This window comes from Phocoena phocoena, chromosome X (genome assembly GCF_963924675.1).
Source record: "Phocoena phocoena chromosome X, mPhoPho1.1, whole genome shotgun sequence".
Taxonomy (NCBI): domain Eukaryota; kingdom Metazoa; phylum Chordata; class Mammalia; order Artiodactyla; family Phocoenidae; genus Phocoena; species Phocoena phocoena.
The window spans coordinates 42,043,458-42,058,044 of NC_089240.1; the positions used below are offsets into that span (position 1 = coordinate 42,043,458).

General features: G+C 43.9%; 1 protein-coding gene across 1 annotated transcript; it reads right to left on the reverse strand.

The window, feature by feature from the left end:
- Positions 1-8,978: 8,978 nt before the first annotated feature.
- On the reverse strand, positions 8,979-14,053 carry LOC136142095 (U3 small nucleolar RNA-associated protein 25 homolog). Its single transcript, XM_065900158.1, is given in 3 exon segments — positions 8,979-10,544; positions 10,546-11,125; positions 13,938-14,053. Coding segments are annotated over 3 exon segments (2,262 nt in total).
- Positions 14,054-14,587: the final 534 nt, after the last annotated feature.

Sequence of the window (14,587 nt, forward strand, 5' to 3'; positions counted from 1 at the left end):
GAATGCCAGTGACTCTTGTTCTCCTAAGTCCCCCATCCCAGTCCATCAAATATGTAGTTGGCACCTGATTAGTGTACCTTGACCAACTTCTGTATAATTGTTAATATTCCCCAGGCCAGAGGTGCTGGGGAAACGTTGCAATGGAGGGAATAGGTGAGTGTGGGATAGTCCTCCTTGGTGATTCCACTTTGGGACACTGAGGAGAGTCCAGGGTGTCATAGCAATTATGTCCCTGCCCCCACCGACCTTGGTCCACCCTTTACCATACCACGAGGTCCCAGCCTTTTCTGTCAGCCTTGGCCCCTGCCAGTCGAGTCCTGGTCTATCTGTCTCCCCCGCAAACCTGCCCATCCTGTCCTGTCCTCCTCCTCCCACTACCCTGCTCTGGGTCTGCCCTTTCCAGCTGGCTCTGCCCATTTCAAGCCTATAGGGTTGCCGGAAGAGGACTGGGACCTCTGCCACATCTGCCTTTGCCAGCCCCAGCCAGGCCTCCTGTGCCAGTAGAGGTGTGTCAAGCAGTGCTGCCTGTGGGTACTGGTATGTCTCAAATGATGGACTTGAACTACTCTTCCTATTCTTTTTATATTCACGGGCCCCTTAGGGATATTTTCATTAATTTTCACTGTTACACTTTTCCCCGGGGACTCACATATTTCACCTAAATGTTTAAGTATGTTGCTCTAGACTTAAACCTCATATTCCACGATAACTAGTATATTAGTTCTCTAATGCACTACGTATCTGGTGCAATATCTCCTTTTTTATTACTAGTATTGTACTTTTTTTCTTTTAAACTTCATCAGATTTTCCAGGAGCTAAGCCATATAGTCAATTATTAGAAAGGCTTACCCTTTTGTTTTATTTATACTCCCTAAATTTATATTTATGTACTTTACTTAAGCTTTATGTACTTAAGCTTTTATTAACTGCCACCTTGATTTTTTTGTTTTGTGTTTCATTTTTCTATGTGTTTGCTTCATTTTGTTCTTTCTCTACCTTCTTGAGTCAAATTCCTAACGATTATTTTTTGGTTTCCCAGTCTTTTTTTTAATAGTAAAGGATTTGAGACTATACACTTTTTTCTAAATGTAGCTGTGTCTCATAAACTCTGGTATGAAAGGTGCAACTTCAGAATTGATTTCTCACTTTGATCCTAGCTATTGAGGAACGTTTCTTAGTTTCTAACTGGTTAAAGTAGTTTGGTTATCTTTTCTTTCTTTTTTTGTAATTATGGTTTTACTGTGATCAGAGAATGTAGCCTGTTGAATCTGAACTTGTAAACATTACTCAAGATTTTCTCTGTGGGCCAGATTACTCAACTGAATTTTGTAAAACTTTCATGGATATAAGAGAAGAAACTATATTCTCGGTTAGGTACAGATTACTCATTAGGACTTTTCAATCTAGTTTGAGGATTAACATTTCTTTACTCTGATTTTTTGTCTTTTTGTCTACTCCATCTGTTATATTATCAAAAGAGAGAATAAATGTTATATTTTAAAACAAATTTCTCCTTATAGTTCTGTTTTTGGCAGGGGGTGGGGTGATCCTAAAATATATATCTTTGGCCATTTTTCACAATGCCACTATGTGTTTTCTTTGTTTTGCTTGTTGAGTCCTTTTGACCTTGAATTTACTTTGGTAAGTACATCATCACTGCTGCTTTTATTTTGCTGCCACTAATCTGGTGTGTCTTTGCCTAAACCTTTATTTTGCATTTTCCTCTTTGTTTAAGATATACTTCTTTTAACTGCATATAAGAGTATTTTTTGCTCTAATCCCACATTTGTGTCTTGAGATTCAGTCCATTTAAATTTGTATAATGATGATAACCTTATTTTTTTGTATTATATTATGCTTACTATCAATTTTACTACTTCCTAAATATAACTTTCATTCTTTTCTCCTTCCTAACACCTTTATGACATTTCTGTTCAGTTTTCTCCCCCCCCATACCTCATTAGTTTGGTAATTTTTATGTTTACTAATTGTCTGGTTATATATTTGGTTCTCTCTAACAGGCATGATTTATGTTTTTTCTGTTATTTGATCAGAATATAATTAACCTTTCTTGGTAGAGAAAGATACTCTATCCTCCATATCTGCCTCATCAATGTGAACAGTATTATTTCCAGATTTTCCTAGAAACATTTAAACTGCTTTTATGAAGACTGTATTTTTCTTAGGTTAAGTCAATTCTGCTTCAAGAAAACTTACTTAACATTTTTATTCAAAGTCCCCAGTCACTTTATTTGTCATAATTTAACTATAGCTATATGAATGTGTACTTGAGGGTGTGTATTTTACCACAACAGTCATTGCTAACCATTGTCTTGCTCTGTTATTTTGAGATCTATCTTCTGATTTAGTATTCATTTATTTAGAATACTTCCTTTAGTGTTTTCCTCAAATAGAGTAAATTGGTAGAATAGTGTTCATATTATTTAATGTCTGAAGCTGTTTATTTCTCCATGGTCTATGGGAAGTAGCTTCTAAAATGGCTCCCAATGATCCTTGCCTCCTGGTATTCATGGCCTTGTGTAATTCCCTCCATTTGAGTAATTTGCTTCTAATCAATAGCATACCTTTAACACTGAGGAGATGCCGCCTTCATGGTTAGATTACAAGAGATTGTAGCTTCTATCTTGCTAACAGGCTGTCTCCCTTGTTGGATTTAGTGAACCAACTTGCCGTGTTGGGGAGGCCCGTACAGCAGGGAACTGAGGGTGGCCTTTCACCAACAGTGGGTACGAAACTGAGGCTCTCAGTCCAACAGCCCAAATGAACTGAATCCTGTAAACAACCATATAAGTGAACTTGGAAGCGGATCCTTCCCCAGTTGAGCCATCAGATGAGTCCCCAAGCCTAGCTGAGACCTTGAATGCAGCCTCATGAGAGACCCTAAAAGAGGACCAAGCTAAGCTGTGCCCAGATTCCAGACTCATATGAACTATGGGATAATAAATGTGTGTTTTTTTTAGGCCACTAAGTTTATGGGGATGTAGAGCCAGGCAATTAGGGACTGGAGGGTCAGTGGCTTTGTGAGGGACTTCTGGAATGAAAGCCATAACATCTTTCAGGAATGGTCAGTGTTTAGCTGCTCCGTAAGTCAGTTTTGGAAACTATGCGGGTCAGTAACTGGCAGTCTAGGAAGACGGATGATTGGAAGCCGGCTGGGGGTGTGGCACTGGTGTGCCCATGTTGGGCATTATTCGAGGTTCCTGTGGTCATCATGGATTAATGATATGAGGAGCATGGGCCATGCCAGTGACCGGAAGACTTTGAAGTATCCTCTGGCAGTCCCTGTAGTCCAACCATAGATGGCTTCTGCTGGTCAGTAAATGATTGGCAGCCAGAGGAATCAGGGGCATGGTCCCAGGGATTTGGGACCTCACGTGACCAGAGATCAACTTTCCTGAGTTCGTCAATCACTGGAGGACCTGGTGCACACCTGGTTTTCAGTGTCTAAGAAGTGGGTGGGGAGGGTGAGTTTGAGTTTTCATCTCTGTCAGAAGAGGGAGGACCAGGTAGGTTGCCCTGGATGTGCACTGAAACATGCAGAAGCTCAGTTTATGCACACAAGATGTTGTCTCCCGTCAGCCTGAGCACTTTGAAGACAATGGAAAATAGGAATATTGTTTATTGGGAGCCAACCCTGCATGGGGTTCAGAATCGCAGAGTGACAGGGACTTCCCTGGTGGTGCAGTGGTTAAGACTCCACGCTCCCAATGTAGAGGGCGTGGGTTTGATCCCTGGTTGGGGAAGATCCCACATGCCGCGTGGCACGGCCAAAAAAAAAAAAACAATCGCAGAATGACTGAGTATGGGCACTTTGGAGTCAGCAGAACTTGGCTCAAGTATTTCCTGGTCCTTCTACTTGCTAGCAGTGTGACCTTGGGCAACCGACTTCACCTCACTGTGCTTCAGCTGCTTCTACTGTCAAATGGTCCTAATGATGATCATTGTCAGGTAGCTGACAAGGTTGCAGTGAAAATTAAATGAGGTACCTGATATTGATCACCAGGGCCTCAGGGCAGAGGCAAATTCCAGACTTGGTGTCCCTGAGACAGGTCACCATCTTCCTGCTGCATGAACGCCACGTGGCTGGTGTCCCACATCCAGAGCCCTTCCTGTTTCAGTGGAAAATGTGATGCAGCCGATGGAGGAAAGGTGAGATGGGAGGGTCAGCCCCACAGCCTAGAGGAGGGGGAGGCAGCTCCCTGCAGGGTGTCTGCGAGCGAGGTCTGGGTGGAGGTGACCACAGGCCCCAGTCAGGGAGACGCTACCCCCTGATGCCCCGCACAGGCCCTTCAGTCCTCACTGGCTCTGTGCACATGCTCAGTTGATCCCCACCAGAGCTGCTTTCCCCCAGCTCAATACTGTTAAATAAGCTATAGACCTAATTCAAATTTCACCATTTTTCCCACTAGTGTTCTTTTTGTTTCAAGATCTTCTCCAACCTTTGACTGCTCCTCTGTCTATCCTTGTCTTTAATGACCTTGACACTTTTGAAAGGTACAGTTCAGGTATTTTGTAGAATGTCTCTCAACTTAGGTTTGTCTGTTATCTTCTCATGATTAGATTGTGGTTTTGCATTTTAGCAAGAATGCCACAGAAATGTCCTCAGTGCACTTCTTGAGGAGGTACGTGATGTCGATGTTAACCTTGATCACTTGGTTAAGGTAATATCTGCTGGTTTCTCCATTGTAAAGTTTCTATTTTTCGCATTGTACTTAATAAATACCTTGGGGAAGATACTTTGAGACTATGCGAATATTCTGTTTCTATTCAATCTTTTGCCCACTAATTTTAGCATTTATCAGTGGATCTTGCCTACAACAATTATTACCGTGGTGTTTGCCCAATAGTGGTTTTGTATTTCCTTCATTCCTTCTACATTTATTAATTGGGATTATTCTCTAAGAAAGAGCTGTCCCTCCCCTCTCACTTATTTATTGTCTTTTTATTCACTTTTTAATTTATATCAGTATGGACTCATGGATATTTATTTTATTCTCTGGGTTATCCTCCAATACAGTAGCCCCTCCTTATCCGCAGTTTAGTTTTCCGCAGTTTCAGTTACCCATGGTCCAATGTGGTCCAAAAATATTAAATGGAAAATTCCAGAAACCAACAATTTATAAGTTTTAAAATTGTGTGCCATTCTGAGTGGTGTGATTAAATCTCCCGCCATCCCGCTTCGTCCTGCCTGGGGCTGTGAATCATCCCTTCATCCAGTGTATCCCACCCGTTTGTTGCAATATAGCAGTGATTGTGTTCAAGTAACCATTATTTTACTTAATAATGGCCCCAAAGTGCAGGAGTAGTGATGCTGGCAGTTTGGCTGTTCTCTACTGTGCCTAATTTATAAATTAAACTTTATCATAGGCATGTATGTGTATAGGGAAAAATAGTATGTATAAGGTTCGGTACAATATGGGGTTTCAGGCATCCATTGGGGATCTTGGAACATATCCCCCATGGATAAGGGGGGAGCTACTGAACTAGCATTATTGATCGTGTTGATCACATTGTCCCAGCTGTGACCATTGGGAGCTCCTTCAGGTTGGCTAATGTGTCCTTTTTTTATTGTTTAAATAAACTTTAAAAAATCTAGAATAGCTTTCGATTTATAGAAAAGTCTCAAAGATAGTTTTCCCTATCGTTAACATCCTACATTGCTATGGTATGTTTCTCACAACTAAGGAACCAACATTGGTACATTACTGTTAACTAAACTACACACTTTTTTTGCATTTCTTTGGTTTTAAACTAATGTGTTTTTTTTTTTTTTCTGTTGCAGGATCTCATCCAGGACACCACATTACATTTATTCATCATGTCTCTTTGGCTTCCCCTAGACTGTGAGTTTCCCAAGCTTTCCTTGTTTGTGATGACCTTGACAGTTTTTAGGAGTGCTGGTCAAGTGATTGATAGAACATTCTTCAGTTGGTTTTATCTGACACTTTTCTCATTACCAGACTAGGGTTTGAGATTTTGGGAAGAATACCACAGAAGTGAAGTGCCATTCTCATCACTTCATATCAGGGGTACATGCTATGAACCTGACTTATCCCCAATAATGTTAACCTTGATCACTGCCTTGGCAGAGGTTTGCCAGCCTTCTCCACTATAAAGTTACTCCCCACCCCCTTTCTATACTCCACTCTTAGGAAGCAAGTCACTAAGCACACCCAGGGATGGGGAGAGGATGTTAACCACTACTTCCTGGACGGGGAAATATCTACACACATTATTTGAAATTCTCCAAGTTATCTGTCTCATCTCTCCCATTTATTAATTTATTCAATCATGTATTTATATCAGTATGGACTTATGGATATTCATTTTTATTTCATGGGTTATAATCCAATACTATTGTTTATGTTTTGTTGCTCAGATTTCTAGCTTTGGCCATTAGGAGCTCCTCTGGGTTGGCTTCTGTATCTTTTTGACACGCCCTGCCTTTTTTGAGTACGTTCTTACTTTTTGGCACCACAAGATGTTTCAGGTTCATCTTGTAGTTTCCCTGCTCCAGCCCTGGACTCAACCACTTCTCCAAGAAGCCCTAACTCCTTTTATTGGAGAATGGTATTGAGAAACAGGATCTGGGCACTAAATGTGCTCACTGACTAGTCAGAACACTCCAGTGTTACCTAGTTTATTCTTAGAGCCCAATCAAGAGACAGAAATCACACAGGAGTTTGAAGAGAGCATGTTTAATATAAGTAATTAACTATAACAGGGAATTGGAGTAATGGGAGATTGGCTACTAAGAGGTAAAGAGCACTCCAAAGAATAGCAAATATAGGGAGTAGCCTTTATCCCTAGTGCTGAGATAAAGCACCTGAGAAAGAGGCCACTCCCCATCTCTCCACCCCGGCTTAGAACTTGATCTAATTGGAAAGGGCACGACCAAGACCCATTGGATGGCAGAGAAGTTTGCTGAGCTCGTTGGCAGGGCTTGATGGAAGTCTGCCCTCTGGGATGATGGAGGAAGACGTTTATGGGATGTGCCACATGCTTATGGCCGCTGGGTGCTGCTGTCCACCTAGGGATGCACTGCAGAAGCCATGGGTGCTGCAGGAACTTGGTGAGAGCAGCACACCAGAACTAGGAAGAGAAGTCTCTTCCTCCTCCAGTGTCTTTCTATGCCCTCTACTGATAACTGAAATACTTAGGCTAATTTCTTTCCTTTCCCATCCTCTTCAGTGCCGTTATACTATTCATTTTTAATATAGGTATGTTCATTTGTTAGCTTATATGTCATTTAGGGTTCACCCCACATTGTAGTTAATTTTTTTGGAGGATGTGAAACAGTATGGTTTCATGAGTCAAAGCTACACAAAAAGGTATATTCAGAGAAGCGTCACTTATCTCCTTGTCCCTACTATCCTGTCCCTTTCCCACCCATCCCCTGTGGGTAAGTGAGCTCTTTAGTTTCAAGTGTATCCTCCTGTATTTCTTTTGCAAGGACATGTATGTCTTCTTATATCCCCTTCTTTCTAGACACTCTTTAAAGCTTCACTTTCTTCATTTAACGATATGAAATCACTCCATATCCATTCATAGTCTTCCTTTTGTTGGAGATCTTTAAGGTGGATTTCTAGATGTAGGATTGCTGACTCAAGAGGTAAGAACAAATGTAGTTTAGTTAGATATTACCCAATTCCTCGCCAGAAGGATCGAACCAGTTTGTGTTCCCAAAAGAAATATACTAGAGTGCTTTTTTCCCCACAGCCTCACCAACATAACATATTGTCACACTTTTAATTTTTACCAGTCTGATAGGTGAGACATGGCATCTCGGTGTTATTTTAATGTGCATTTTGCTAATTGTAAGTAAGGTTGAACTTTAAAAATATATTTGGTGGCCATCGTACATCTCTTTCTCTTTTTGTGAATTACCTGTTCATGTCTTCCCATTTTTTAAATTTGTTTTTTATTAAAGTATAGTTGATTCACAATGTTGTGTTAATTTCTGCTGTACAGCAGTGATTCAGTTATACATATACATATATCCTTTTTTAAATATTTTTTTCCATTGTTTATCCATTCCATATATAATAGCTTGCATATGCTAACCCCAACGTCCTACTCCATCCCTCCCCCACCCTCCATCCCCCTTGGAAACCACAAGTCTGTTTTCTACGTCTGTGAATCTGTTTCTGTTTCGTAGATGCATTCGTGTCATGTTTTAGATTTCATATATAAGTGATATCATGTGGTGCTTGTCTTTCTCTCTCTGACTTACTGCACTTAGTATGATAATCTCTAGTTGCATCGCTGTTGTTGAAAATGGCATCATCTCATTCTTTTTGATGGCTGAGTAGTATTCTATTGTATATATGTACCACATCTTCTTTATCCATTCATCTGTCAATGGACATTTAGGTTGCTCCCACATTTTTAAAATGAGGTTTTTAGGCCCACGTTTCTCAATTTTTAGGAGCTCTTTATATCAGGGATCAGCAAACTAGAACCCACAGGCCGAATCTGGCCCACCACCAGTTTTTATAAATAAAGTTTTATTGAAACACAGCCACACTCATTTGTTTACATATTGTCTATGCTGCTTTCACACTACCCCTGCAGAGCTGGTAGTGTAGATTGAGTCAATTCTTTTCATTCTTTTTTTTTAAAGAATTTACCAAGTGTAATAAATTAGAGGTGAAGTCACAACAAAAGAATTTATGGTGTCCAAAAAAATTCACAAGTAGAAGATTCCTTCTATCAACTTCTCAGAGTCCCATGAGCTCTCCCCTGACCTCTGAAAGATGGGTTTTACCAAAATCTGGTTTACACTGAACTTTTCAGGTATATATGATCTGAAAAGAAAGAAGTATCTGATAAGAACCTGCCTGGTGCTCCTTCCTTGTTGCAGCCCTTCTTTGTGTAAGTGATCAGAATCAGGTCCAAGTGACACAGAACCAAGCATGACATATCACAGCAAACACCATTTCCTGTCCAACCAATTCTCATCTCTCTCCAGTAATGAAGAGGTGGACGTTCTTCTTGGACTGCAGCATCTGTGCAGCCCGCTCCACCCCGGCCACAGCAGCCAACCTCTGGGCATCGTACTTGGAGTAGAGGACAGTGCAGGTCCAGGCAGCTTCCTCTCCTCGGGTGGTGGCTTGCAGCACGTTACAGACTTCACTGTAGAAGTGGGGATATGTTGGCAGTTCATAGAAAATCAGGTTCCTGATGCCTGTTATTGTGTATCTTTTGTAGAAATGGAAGCGCTCTGTGAGGAGCAGGAACTGCTTCTCTCCTTGAAGGAAGAAGTCTCTGGCCCTGGAGACACCAGACTTCTGGGCGTACTCGCAGATATGAGTGAAGTTCAGTTCCTCCTTCTTGAAGTAATTTCGGAGATGCACAAAGTCAAAGTAGGAGGGGACGTAGATAAGCGTGTGAGACATGACTGCATCACGATACTGAGGCAAAATCTTGTTGACAAAAAAGTTAAACCTGGCATCAATCACTGAAGCTAGGTTTTCAGCTTCCATCCTCTGGAAGACATGAGGGAGCTGCACCAGGACATGACTGATGCAGCCTGTCATCGGGACGTTCCTCACAGCCACCTGGCCTTGCACATTGACGCAGTATTTGATGAACACAGAGTTGATCTGGGCATCCTGCAGGGCCCCAGACAGCAGCGTCTGACGATAGTACTTGGACCAATTATTGAGGCTCCACATGCGCACTCGAGAAAAGTCCACCCCATGTGAGTCCAAGGGCAGTAGGTCCATGTGGTTCATCAAATGCAAGACATGCTCCCAGTTCTGCATCAGGGAAATGTCAGCTTGATCAATGATGAGAAGCTCAATAGAAGACAGAAAGTCAAACTCTCTCTTCTTCTCTCCTTCTCCACCAATGATGGTCCTCAAGCCCAGAGGGGAGGCAATGAGGATGTCTGACGAATAGAAGGGGGCATAAAGTCGGATGCTTCTCTGCAGTATTGCCACTCCAGTCCTGAAGTGGTCATCGATGTTGCCGACAAATACAGCTTCACAATCCTCAGGCCTCTTCAGGTTGGGTGGTCTCTCCTCAGGATCTGAGCCATACTCCCCATTAAACCTCTTTTTGTTGCTTACAATTATTTTCTTCTTGCTGTCGCCCTCAAGAAGACTGATGAAGAGCTGTACCACCCGCAAAGCAGCTTCCCGGAATGGCACCTTGGGCCTCGTTAGCCCTTGGTCCCTGAAGTCATCATCATCACCCACCCCAAGTTTCTGGCTTCGGCATCTGCTGTTGTTGGTAAGCACCTGGGCATTGGCTTTGAGGACGTGATTTATCACATGCAGGCAGTACACGTGGCGGATCTCTTCCCCATTCTTCAGGGCAGTCCTTTCTGGGTAGAAGAGGTCCCGGTAAGAATTCATAATTAAGAAGAGCTCTTTCTGGAGGGGTGTGAAGGGGCTACTTGAATTTGGGGGACCAGAGAGGAACTGGCTGTTGGTCTTGATCCAGGTGGATTCCAGAGGCTTCTGGAGATGAAGTGACTTTAAGTCAATGTCCTTTGGGGGTTTAAAGGTTTCCGGTTTCCAACTGTCGAAACCTGCATGAAAAGACACGCTGGCCCAGGATGGGCCATTTTAGCTGGTGGGTAGTTTTGGGATTTGTGGCAACAGCCTGGATCTCTTTTTCTTTCAGTTCTTTGTTTACATGTTGTGCAAATGGATCTTGTAATGCTTTCAGAGAACAGTTGCCTTCTCTTTCCTCTTGGAGAAAGTTGGTTTCTAGGCTGAAGAGTGACTCATGTTTTGCGTCTGTAAACTCCTCTGGGGATTCCTCTGATGTGCCAGGTGGCCCGTGCCCATCTTTTCCCTTAGGGTCAGCAGGTAAGGCCGCATTCTTCTGCATGTCAGTAGATGCTACTGCCGTCTCTTCCTCCACACTGATGTCACTATCGCCATCTTCAAGATTCATTTCTGTCTCATCTATAACACGGTCTTCTTCCTCTTCCTCCTCCTCATCTTCCTTGGAAACATCCTTTAATGTGGCAAGTAGTCTGTTGTAACCAGAAACTTGTTCTGGTTCACTCTCTGCTTCACTTTCAGAACTTGAAGTATCTAAACTCTCTGACAGTTGACAAGTCTGTGGTTTTGCTTCCTTTCTGGAAACCCTTGGAAGGTGGAAAACAGAAGTTCAATGTTTTGAAATAAAAGATTTGGCAAAGCTGTCTTCTCTTGTAACTTAGAAAGAAGATCAGTGGACCAAAGCAGTTCAGGAGCTTGTAGTTCTAAAGAAGTCATGATCAAGTGGGGTTTATTCCAGAGACGCAAGGATAGTTCAACATCAGCCCGTGAGGCTTGTCTGCTCACCCGCCGGGGTGGGCGGGGCTGGGAGCTCAATTCTTTTCATTCTTGTTTCTTTATTCTGCTCTGTGGTAGTTATTTCCACTATTTTATCTTCCAGGTCACTTATCTGTTCTTCTGCCTCAGTTATTCTGCTATTGATTCCTTCTAGAGAATTTTGTATTTCATTTATTGTGTTGTTCATCATTGTTTCTTTGCGCTTTAATTCTTCTAGGTCCTTGTTAAACGTTTCTTGTATTTTCTCCATTCTATTTCCAAGATTTTGGATCATCTTTACTATCATTACTCTGAATTCTTTTTCAGGTAGACTGCCTATTTCCTCATCATTTGTTTGGTCTGGTGGGTTTTTACCTTGCTCCTTCATCTGCTGTGTATATCTCTGTCTTCTCATTTTGCTTAACTTACTGTGTTTGCAGGCTGCAGGTTCGTAGTTCCCGTTGTTTTTGGTGTCCGCCCCCAGTGGCTAAGGTTGGTTTAGTGGGTTGTGCGGGCTTCCTGGTGGGGGGGACTGGTGCCTGTGTTCTTGTGGATGAGGCTGGATCTTGTCTTTCTGGTGGGCAGGACCGTGTCCGGTGGTGTTTTGGGGTGTCTGTGACCTTATTATGATTTTAGGCAGCCTCTCTGCTAATGGGTGGGGTTGTGTTCCTGCCTTGCTAGTTGTAGGGTGTCCAGCACTGTAGCTTGCTGGTTGTTGAATGGAGCTGGCTCTTAGCTTTGAGATGGAGATCTCTGGGAGAGCTTTCACCGTTTGATATTACGTGGAGCTGGGAGGTCTCTGGTGGTCCAATGTCCTGATCTCGGCTTTCCCACCTCAGAGGCACAGGCCTGACACTTGGCTGGAGCACCAAGACCCTGTCAGCCACACGGCTCAGAATTAAAGGGAGAAAGAAAGAAAGAAAGAAAGAGAGAGAGAGAGAGAGAGAGAGAGAGGGAGAGAGGGAGGGAGGCAGGGAAGGAGGGTGGGAGGGAGGAAGAAAGATAGAGAGAGAAAGAAGGAAAGAAAGAAAGAAAGAGAGAAAGGAAGGAAGGAGAAAAGAAAGAAAAAAATAAAATAAAGTTATTAAAATAAAAAAATATTAAAAATTTTTTAAAAAAAGAAAGAAAGAAAGAAGAGAGCAGCCAAACCAAGAAGACAAATCCACCAATGATATCAAGCCCTAAAAACTATACTAAAAAAAAAAACAAAAGCAAAAAATAACGGACAGACAGAACCCTAGGACAAATGGTAAAAGCAAAGCTATACAAACAAAATCACACAAAGGATACACATACACACTCACAAAAGGAGAAAAAGGAAAAAAAAATATATATATATATAAAGGAAGAGAGTAACGAAATCAATAAAGATATCTACCAATGGTAATAAACTCTAAATACTAAACTAAGATAAACATAAAACCAGAAACAAATTAGATGCAGAAAGCAAACTCCAAGTCTGCAGTTGTTCCCAAGGTCCACTACCTCAATTTTGGCATGATTCGTTGTCTATTCAGGTATTCCAGAGATGCAAGTTGATTGTGAAGATTTAATCCACTGCTCCTGAGGCTGCTGGGAGAAATTTCCCTTTCTCTTATTTTTTACATGGCTCCTGGGGTTTGGCTTTGGATTTGGCCCCACGTCTGCGTGTAGGTCGCCTGAGGGTGTCTGTTCTTCGCTCAGACAGTTTAGGGTTAAAGTAGCAGCTGATTAGGGGGCTCTGGCTCACTCGGGCCAGGGGGAGGGAGGGGTACAGAATGCGGGGCAAACCTGTGGTGGCAGAGGCCGGCGTGACATTGCAACAGCCTGAGGCGCGCTGTGTGTTCTCCTGGGAAAGTTGTTCCTGGATCCCGGGACCCTGGCAGTGGCGGGCTGCACAGGCTCCCGGGAGAGGAGGTGTGGATAGTGACCTGTGCTTGCACACAGGCTTCTTGGTGGCTGCAGCAGCAGCCTTAGCATCTCATGCCCATCTCTCATGTCCACACTGATAGCTGCGGCTCACGCTCGTCTCTGGAGCTCGTTTAGGCGGTGCTCTGAATCCCCTCTCCTTGCACACGCCCAAACAATGGTCCTCCAATACTTCTAGGTAGGTCTCTGGACCTGCTGTGGCACTGTGGGGCCAGCTCAGACTCTGATCTGGCCTTACTCCTGCATGTACTTGTCTCCAAAGTCCACAGTTGCCCCCAAAGTCCACAGTCTCGATTGTGGGAACACTCGTTTTCTCTTCAGATATTTCACAGATTCAGGTTTTACCAAGCCAATTGCAGGGGTTTAATCCGCTGCTCCTGTGGCTGCACGGAGAGATTTCCCTTTCTCTTCTTTGGTCGCACAGGCCCTGGAGTTCACCTTTGGTTTTGGCCCTTCCTCTGCCTGTCAGCCACCCTCAGGCATCTGTTCCTGCCCAGCCAAGAGGGGTGAAAGCAGAGGCTGATTAGGGCTCACTTGCTCACTCAGGCCGGGGAGAGGGAGGGATACAGCTGTCACAGTTGGGGTGTGGGGGGAGTGCCTGCAGTGGCAGAGGCCAGCAGGAAGTTGCTACAGCCTGAGGCATGCCATGCATTCTCCCAGGGAAGTTGGCCCCAGATAATGGGACCCTTGGCAGTGGTGGGCAGCACAGGCTCCCAGGAGGGTGTGGGCAGTGACCTGCACTTGCTCCCAGGACCCTCGGCGGCAGCGGCGGCAGCCGTCGCACCCGCCTCTGGGATCCTAGGTAGCAGCTGCAGCTCGCATGGGTGATGCCCTGCTGTCTGTGAGTGCATGTAGGTAGAAGCTCCTATGGTGGGATTGCCCCTCTCCTTGAGCACCCTGCAACAATGGTCTCTTGCCTCTCAGGAAGGCCTAGGCTTTTTCCCAGACTCCCTCAGTTGTGGTGCACTAGCCCCCTTCAGGCTGTGTTCACGCAGCCAACCCCAGTCCTCTCCCTGGGGTCTGACCTCCGAAGCCTGAGCCTCAGTGCCCAGCCCCCACCTGCCCTGAACAGACAAGCATCTCAGGCTGGGGAGTGCTGGTTGGCACCAATCCTCTGTGCGGGATTCTCTCTCCTTTGCCCTCCGCAACCCTGTTGCTGCGCTGTCTTCCATGGCTCCGAAGCTTCCACCCCGCCACCCCCCCATCTCCGCCAGTGAATGGGCTTCCTAGCGTGTGGAAACTTTTCCTCCTTCACGGCTCCCTCCCAGAGGGGCAAGTCCCGTCCTTATTCTTTTGTCTCTGTTTTTTTTCTTTTTTTTTTTTTCACCCTACCCAGCTACGTGGAGATTTTCTTGCCTTTCTGTAAGTCTGAGGTCTTCTGCCAG